Here is a 9,021-nt window from a genome sequence, read left to right as displayed (position 1 = left end):
GTTTATTTTTTGTGGAGGGTATATTTGTGTTTTGTTATGAGCATTGTTGGGGAAGAGGGAGAATCCCCCGCCCCCCTTCCCCCCAGAGAGGGAGATACCTTTACAAATGTAAATATTTGGTAAACAGAACTTCATTAAGAATGGGTTTAGCAAGGACCCTGCCAGTCTGCCTACATCCAGAGTTAAATTCCTTTAGGCAGTTTGGGAGAGGTCAAATGTCCTTCAGAGAAAATAATCAAGGTAAAGAGACATATTTCAGGGTGGCCAAATTTTGATCTCCCACAGTCCTGCCTTTGAAACTAAAAGTTTCACTGTCCTTTTGAAACTTAAAGAAGTTTCACAGTCCAGAAGCTGAGTTGGCAGATTGTTCCATCTCACTGAACACATTTCTTAGTCCTGATAATAGATCAGTCCAATTAAGTTTATTTTAGAAGGTGGTGATGCCGGCGGGTTTTTAAAGTTAGGCCTTATATATTGTGGAAGCAAGCAATCAAGTATTTAATAAGAAGCATGTCTATGGAAACAAAAGAAAAACAAGGTTAATGGTTGGAGCAAATTGTAAACCAGTTTCTGAGTTCAGAGGACAGTCAGTTAAGAAGATTTCTAGATGTCAACGTCAAAGCATCTTTTGCAGTTTAAAATGTCTCTGATGATGTCATCAGGTAATCTCTCAGGTTTATATCAAGTCCATCAGCTTCAGTTTGTAAGGCTTCAGGATAAAGGGCAGGTTCAGTTCTCAGTGATTCCAAATGAAAATGATGGAAAAAGAATCAAAAATGTTAGCTTGGAGATCTGTAGCCAGATATTTTAGAGACTAGACGAAATCAGGATCCAGTCCCATCAACAGATATAAAACAAAACCCTCAAAAGACAATTAACCAAACTAGGATCTAATATCCACAAATGTATATTATAGTTTCCATTGAAATATTTTTTTTCCTCTAAAATCACTCTCATTTTTATCAAAGATAGCCAAATTAAAACTAACTAGTTTGCAATATAAGTTCAGTTTTAATAAACTTGGTCTAATTATTTACATAAGTACAGCAAGAATAGCCATTGATCATACAGGCTCTTTTAAATCTGCTTTACTGGAACTTTTTATAGGGAATCTCAGATTGAACTTAAAAGGCCTCTTGAGGCCAAGAAAGACAAGCCAAGAATTTTTTTTTGTTATCAGACTTCGCCTGCAATACCTACATAGTTGGGTGAATTTCTCTCTTCTCGAGGTTTCCCCAAAATATTTCGAGGTTCCTTGCACCTGGCAGATAAGTGACATTCCTTACTTATCCAGTAAGTGCCACTTGGAACGCTATACATAAGGTACCAGGCCAATATTTCCATGTGGCTTTCTTCCATAGAGTCCAATCTTTGTCTCTCAGAAGCTGTCTTGTCACATTCCAGTCAAAGCTTTGGTAATATAACCAATGTTTCCAATTGTGTCCTGTTATAAGGAGAACAGATTCTTATTGAACTTATGCAAATAACTATATTGCCGTGAAATAAGAATATTTACTTACGAGGAGTTTTTAAATTCTGGAGGGATCAGGTAGAGAGAAAAAGATAAATATTTGATTGTTACTTATAAAGGTATAATTTACCAAATTGCTATAAAATCATAGCTAGCTCAGGAGAAAAGAAAAAAAGTTTTCCTTAAATCTAAAAAGACAAAACATTAAAACAATCAGCAATATTTTAAATGAAAAATCATAAAAATTATAATCATCCTCATGAGTTCATTCAGTCCTGTGTAATCCATTCTTAATCCCGATCTTTTTGTTAGCAGCTTCATGAAGTCATTAGTCTCTCCATCAAAGTTCTGTAATTTGTTACCAAGTTCAGTTTTATGATCAGAAAGTTTATCAGAAGCCTGTACTCCAGTGTAAATGTCAGAGTCCTTTCCATGAATTTTTCTGAAGTTGAAACATATGTAAAGGCATCAGGGTAAAGAAATAACTGTAAACAAGACCCCAAAATGGCAATTGACAAAGAAATTCGGTTAATTTTGTGACATACAGCACTTTAAATAATAATAACCAGAATTACGACTGATAACCAGGACAGATCAGAATTTCAGTAATGTTATACAATTTTAACACATCTATATCAATAACATTCACCCACTTAATATCACCTAACAAGGTTTATCATAAACACTTGACCAAGTATGAAACAATGCTCATTATGAAATAGTCAAGGGCAGACAAAGAGTTAAAATAGCAGAGAAAAACCTTAATAGAGAGACCTCAGTCCTTTTGAACACAGATCTTACTGTTCTATGTTCAAAACATAGATCTTTTGTCTTTTAGGTAGACTTACTCAAAGGTAAAGAAACCTTTTATAACCTCTCAGATGAAAAGTTCAAGAAAAATTATCGTTAAGAGAAGACCAAATTTTAATTTTGCACCAGCTTACTTTTGATATTAAAACTCATTTACTTAATTAGATTTAGTTTAATCTTTGCCAACTTGACGATGTATAAAACTCCTTTTCCAAAATTTTTCTTCCACAAACCTTCTATAACTTTCTTTTTACCTTCAGAATTTGTTCCATGCCTTCCTTTCTTCTCTACTAGTATTTGAGGACAAATTTATCTTTCTTAACCAAACAAACAAAATATTTCCATTTTTTGTATCTTCTTTATACATCTTACTTTGCGTGTACACAAACATATTTTTCTTAATTTTTAGTAGCTTTAATCACATATACTAATTAGAAATTTTTAACCCTTGGAAAGCTTAATCTCTAAGTAAAAAGTAAGCAATTATAAACTTTCTTTTACATTAGTATTCTGTGGCTAGGAAAATTTATAAACAATTCATAATTTCTAGAAACATGTTACTTTATAGTACAATCTTCTAATAAAACACAAGACGTGTTTACCAATAGACCCAAAACACCTTTTAGTTTTCCTGCAATAAGCCAAAAGTAGACAAACCTATATTTAGCAATCAATGTCTAATATCTTGTCTTATTTGGAAATGATCTAGATACTCAATGAATTTTTATCATAAAATTTAGCAAAACTCTAAAGTTTTAAGTCACCAAAAAGAGCTTGAAGCTGTAACCACCATAACGCATAATTATTGTTAAAAGTTTACCCAACATTCATTTTTTTCACAACTATTTAGTTACTTGTTCCCAATAATTATTTAGATTGCCTATAAGACTTCATAAGACCTTAGATAAAATTAGCCATCATTTAAGTTACTATTTTTGTTAACCAGTTCTGTAATAGAAATAACATAAGTTTTTCTAGAAAATTTCATGTAAATTTTATCATCTCTTATACCTCTAAACATAGTTTTCATTAAGACTTTTATCAATAGGTCTTGGTCTTATAATTTTGGACGAGGGAAGCATTTCCAGTGAGACATTTTAAAACATACTCAGGAAAAGTTGATGTAACCTCTTTATATAAAATTAGCTCAAACATTCCAACCTTTATAGTCTTATCAACACTTACACTTTTACATGTTCTCAATTCAATTGTAACCTGAGTCAGGGTCTTAAGGCTAGTCAAATTTTTCCCTTCTTTTTCTGGCCTTTTCTTAGGTATCAATTAAACAATTATGTGAGAGCTCTCAAAGCATTTTTTCCCCCCAATTTAGAAGTTTTTCCAATTTAAATGATCCATTGTCTGGCCACATTGACAAGTAGGATCTTAACCTTAACAGCGACTCATCCCAAGCTTTAACTATGGACACAAGAGGCGTCCCCAAAAGAGATCCAGAGAAGTCACTCTCAAAAATAAGAAAGAACAAGAGATGACAAAGGCCTCTTACAAAGCAAATGGGACCCCTTATGACAAACTTCCTTGAGAGCAGGAACAGCTGGGCAAAGAGAGTTTCTCGGAACCCCAGTCTGTATGACTGGCCGCCAAGGATGCACGTCAGTACGTACATTTTCCGGATGGTAGAGACAAGAAAGGTCACAAAGTCAAACTCTCAAGATATAGAACAAAACAAAAGCCCAGATGACAGGCTTATAGATGCCTGTGTAAACAACAAACAAAAAGAAAGACAGAGACAAGGATTATTTCTGGGAGGAAACGGATCAATTATCCAATGGGTACCCAACCAGATCCTAGAGTCGCTAAGTCCAAGAAGCTAGCTTCACCAATATTTTCTCCTGTTAATCTAAATTTAGAAAGAGAAAACTTACCACTCTCACTTCCATTGGACCCCACAGGCAGAGATCCGGGATACTGACATGGTAAGAACTCTCACCTCCTGCCGGCTCTTGTCAGGGTCCGAGATCTCTCTGCTGCAGTCACCCAGGAGTGAGCAGTGTCCAGCCAGTGAAATTTTTGCCCCACGTTGGGCGCGAAAATTGTTGGGGAAGAGGGAGAATCCCCCTCCACCCTTTCCCTTAAGGTTCTTATGGCTGGCAAAATAATTAAAAGACAGGTTAGCAGAGAAAATAATACCAAGTTTAATAACGTATACATGGGAGAAACCAGGGAAACTGAGTTTCTCAACATAATAGTGGCAATTCTCATATTAAATACCATCTTCAGCTAAAGACAAAGGAGGATGTTGGGGTTGGGGAGAGAGACAGAAATCACAGTAATCAAGTGTACGTAGATTTAAGGCCTTATTCTCCACACTGATGAGATCCTAGAGAGGCCATACCCCCTTCCATCTAGAGAGGGAGATACCTTTACAAACGTAAGTATTAGGTGAACTGAACTTTGTTAAGAATGAGCGTAGCAAGGACTCTGCCAGTCTGTCTACACCCAGAGTTAAATTCCTTTAGGTAGTTTGGGGAGGTCAAATGTCCATCAGAGAAAATAATCAAGGTAAAGAGACATATTTCAGGGTGGCCAAATTTTGATCTCCCACAGCATTCACAAGACATGTATGTTTTAGGAAACACTCTGACCCAGTGTCAAATCTCAGCTTTAGTGCATTAGATGTGTGCATGTATACACAACCTGCAACCCCTACTCAGAGCTGCAGACTCAGCCACAGAACTCGTCTACCTGACAACATCCTATGAAAACTGTGGGAAAATTCAACAAAATATCTAAATGTTTTCAAACATGGTACATACTTTAGAAAAATCATTATAACAATGGCCTGTGTTTTAATTCTCCTGGAGGCTGATATTTTGGGACCACCTGCCTGTTGTTATGAACATCATGGCTCACTGAGCCCCAGAGACCCTGGGATGGCTAGGATGGGACACACTGCTTTCCAAAGGTGTAAGATTCGTCTCTGTCCAATTAGTGCCTGTAGCCTCTCCAGAACTGGATTTTATTCAATACCATGTGATCAGGGTCAAGGGTACCTTGCTCAGTTGTCAGGAGTTTTTATTGCAAGTCTCACTTCATGGGCTCTTTTGATACATGCCTCTTCCCTGAGAGACATGGCAGCTCCAGGTATCAACCTGCAGACTCACTGCAAAACCACACTCATTTCCTCACCAAACATAAACCATATTGTGTGACAAATATTTTTTGTCATTTCAGTCTCTTGAGTGGTCTGTCTCTTTCTATTACTACTCCCTTAAACTGCCAATCTCAAATCCCGTACACAGCCTAATCCAAAATGCTGAGTGAGTAATCCAACTCCCTCTTTCTCTCTGTCTTGGTCTTGCTTTCTCTCTGCCTCTATTTCTGTCTCTGTGTTCTTGCGTCTGTCATTAGAGTAAACTCAGTAAACTGAGGCTGTTAAGGAGCATAGTCAGGATTACAATACAAACCACCAGATTCCAGAAATTTCCTTCTTGCTGACTCATGTGTCTACGCTTGGTCGCCAATGTACACCCTAGTCTATCCTCCCTTCATCTCCATTTTTCCTTCTCGGGATCTTTCCAGAATCAGGAAAACGATGAGCTGTAGACTGAGTGACACCCACTGAGGTGTGTGGGCTCTACTCAGCAGAGCATGGAGACATTCTCATTTCTGATTTGCCTCACTGATCAAGATGCTATTTGGTCTGGAGAAATGTATAAATGAGAGTGTTTGTTCCTCTTTTCTCATGGATACCGTGCTGATCTCTCAAGACCCTGAAAGTCATGAGGATGTTCCTTTTTGTCTTTGCTGTTCTCTTCTTTCTGGCCCCAGGTAAATGAGTTCTTTTGCACAGAAGGTTATTGGAGGTGGTGGCTCAGAGAGAGAGTCTGCCTCAGTGAGCAACAGGATGCTATCAATTCTAGAATGCAAAGACCCCCTTGGCCGGTAGCCCTGCAGGGGAATATTTGCTGCAGGAGGCAACTTTAATGCTTCTTCCATAAATCCTTTGCATTTTTCATCATTATCTAGGATGGGGTGTGACAGATTTTAAGAAATAAAGATATGCCAGGAAAGACGCCTTTTGGTCCCCAGTCTCATGCTCACTAACAAAACAAAAATTTGGAAAAATATTAAAAGCAAGGATAGCTGATCTTTTAAAACATGGATGTGATAAAGATTAAGACAGGTAAGGAAGAGAGACAGAGAAAGGAAGAAATGGAAGAGAAAAGGAATGGACCTTAGAGACACCGTGTATTCATGCCAGTCATGGCAATAGGTAAAATAGCAATAGTTAAGCTGCCACTTCTTAATCCCATACTATAGAGCTGGATGCTCCACATAATGAAATGCATTTAGTTCTCCAACGCCAACGACTTGAGGGAGTGAGTCCTACCTCTAATTTAGTGATATTCAGAGCAATACTTCTGGCTTGGCAGGCCCCTTTTACATATATTTTACAGATGCAGAAATTGAGCCTCAGATGGGCTAAGCAGCTTCTCAAGGTCATTCACAGGAGCAGGAGTGAAGCCAGAATTTAGCCCAACTCTGTCTTGCCACAGTGAGAGGAGATGTCCTTCCCATGTCAGAACTCTCCTCACTCTCTGCTCCTCCTGGGAACCTCCAATGATTCCAATTGGATCCTCCCCAAAGTTAAAGTCCAACATTAGGCTAATCTCAGGTTCCAGGGAGCTGAAGAAAGGGCTTTCCAGAACCCACAAGGAGCCCACATTTGTGCCAGATGCTAGTGGTATCCCCCGTGTGATGCTCAGAATTTTCACACCAGCTCTGCATGTCTCTGGTCTGTTTTGCAATAAACCTGTGTGATTAGATTCTGTGCCAAGTGTAAGGGGATCTAGGACATACAGGGAGCCATTCATTTCACTGTCTTTGGACACACTGGAAATGTGTTCCAATGAACACATTGGAAACTGACCAACGTATCCTTTTCAGATCACTCATACTTTTTATATAATTAGAAAACAATACAAGGTTATATAATATAATTTTACCTAATATAACCAAACGAAATGTGCCTATTAATGTTAACCTATTATTGTGCCATATGCACACACACACACACACACACACACACATACAGAGTTAAACTCTAGGGTCTCTTTAATTATCTATTAGAAGCCTTGTAGGCATGGATGCTCTTTCTCTTTCCAGGCCATCACTGTGAATTGGATCCAATACAAGGACTATTCTCAGAGTGAGGTCCAGTATCTCCACCCTGAGATAGCCTTAAAGTATTAGGAGGGCAGAGGGATCATAGACCTCTGCAGTGGTAGCCACAGTTCATTGAGCTCTGAAATATTGGGGCATTTTTACTTATGAACTTATATGGTGATGATAGATATAATTAGTGCACTTGCTAGCACTAATCCATCAGGTTTTAGTTTTACATATATATTAATTATGCACCTTTATATGTTGACATTAATTGCAATTTGTGTCCATCTGACACTTTCATCAGTGACACCCAAATTAATCAACTCTACATTGTTGATTTTAATATGCTGTCTGTCCTTAACTTGAAGCTAGCTACTATTATTGCTGATAAAGTACTTAAGGCTAGAACCTGTATTCTATGCAGAATTAATAAGAAATCTTGAAGAGCGATTTCAACACATTTTACCTCCTGCTCTAGAACACATTCGATGGAACGTGAAGGAGAAATCATATTGAACCTTTCTAAGCAATCTCTTTACTACACACTACCGGAAGATTTTTTCTCTCTATGTATTTATTCTTTTTTGCTCCAGTCTCAGGCCATCTCCCCAATCTCAGATCTTGTTCTTCTCTCACCAAAAATCACATTGAGAGGGCACTGAGGGAGTTACTGACTCTGGAGGTGTTTATAGGAACAAGTTGATAATTACCTCAACAGATTTCAATAAAAGAACAATAGCTTCTGTTTTCCAATCCCCCACACAGCCTAATCCAAAATGCTGGAAGACAAATTTATTCTGCCTGGTGTTTCATCCTTTATGACAAAAAGACAGAAAAATCAGAAAATATTTCCCCTGCCATCTCATCTACTGGCAGGATAAAACACTAGGACAGCTCATAAAGAAATCTTCACTAACTAGTTCCATGACTGTACCTGGTAATCAGACAATCTGAGAAGAAAATTAATCTGGGTGGCTCCTTCCCTTCTATAGCCAGGAGTGCATTTTTTGATGAGAAATGCTACCATCTTAAAGGGAGATGCGTGAAATCTTGTCAGAAAAATGAAGAACTTGTTGCTCTCTGCGGGAAGTCTCTGAAATGCTGTTTGACACTCCAGCCATGTGGGAAGAGTAAAGATTAAGACTGAAGACTCAGACTTCCCAGAGCAACATGACTGCCCCAGATTCATGTTCTTTTTATTCTGGCCTGTTCAGTAAGAAGACACTTCAATAAATATAGATGACTGTCTTTTATCTTTGTGTCAAGCACTGCATTTAGAAGGGGAACATGAGTAGCTAACCTTGATGGTCCCTGACTCCTGTTTGTTTGTTTTTTTTGGTAAACCTTTGGTGAGGGAATCTCACAAAGCCATCTGATATTTATTCTAAAGGGAACTAGATTAAACTATGATCAAAAACCTCTAGCTTGCTCTCAGGCAGACAGACTCAAACACCCTGTTGAGGTAGGTAGGTAGATAGATAGATAGATAGATAGATAGATAGATAGATAGATAGATAGATAGAAAGATAGATTAGATAGATACACAGATACATAGATAAATACATAGATAATAGATATAGAGATAGATACATAGATAGATGATAGATAAT

At 37.7% G+C, this 9,021-nt stretch overlaps 1 protein-coding gene across 1 annotated transcript; it reads left to right on the top strand.

The window, feature by feature from the left end:
- The first annotated feature begins 6,021 nt into the window (after positions 1 to 6,021).
- LOC131394116 (beta-defensin 15-like) lies at positions 6,022 to 8,552 on the top strand. The gene is made up of 2 exons (XM_058525383.1): positions 6,022 to 6,070; positions 8,404 to 8,552. Exons 1-2 carry the CDS (start codon positions 6,022 to 6,024, stop codon positions 8,550 to 8,552), a joined length of 198 nt encoding a protein of 65 aa, XP_058381366.1.
- The last annotated feature ends 469 nt before the right edge of the window (positions 8,553 to 9,021 follow it).

The sequence above is a fragment of the Diceros bicornis genome, chromosome 29 (assembly GCF_020826845.1).
Source record: "Diceros bicornis minor isolate mBicDic1 chromosome 29, mDicBic1.mat.cur, whole genome shotgun sequence".
Classification (NCBI taxonomy): Eukaryota; Metazoa; Chordata; class Mammalia; order Perissodactyla; family Rhinocerotidae; genus Diceros; species Diceros bicornis.
The sequence above is the reverse complement of the archived record's forward strand: the minus strand, read 5'-3'. Positions and strand labels throughout refer to the sequence as shown.

What these genes read in the sequence shown, in the direction of transcription:
- LOC131394116 (XM_058525383.1), top strand. Translation starts at nt 6,022, where the DNA reads ATGAGGATGTTCCTTTTTGTCTTTGCTGTTCTCTTCTTTCTGGCCCCA. An exon ending in TCTCTTCTTTCTGGCCCCAG is followed by an intron (nt 6,071 to 8,403) that starts GTAAATGAGTTC and finishes TCCCTTCTATAG; the next exon opens with CCAGGAGTGCATTTTTTGAT.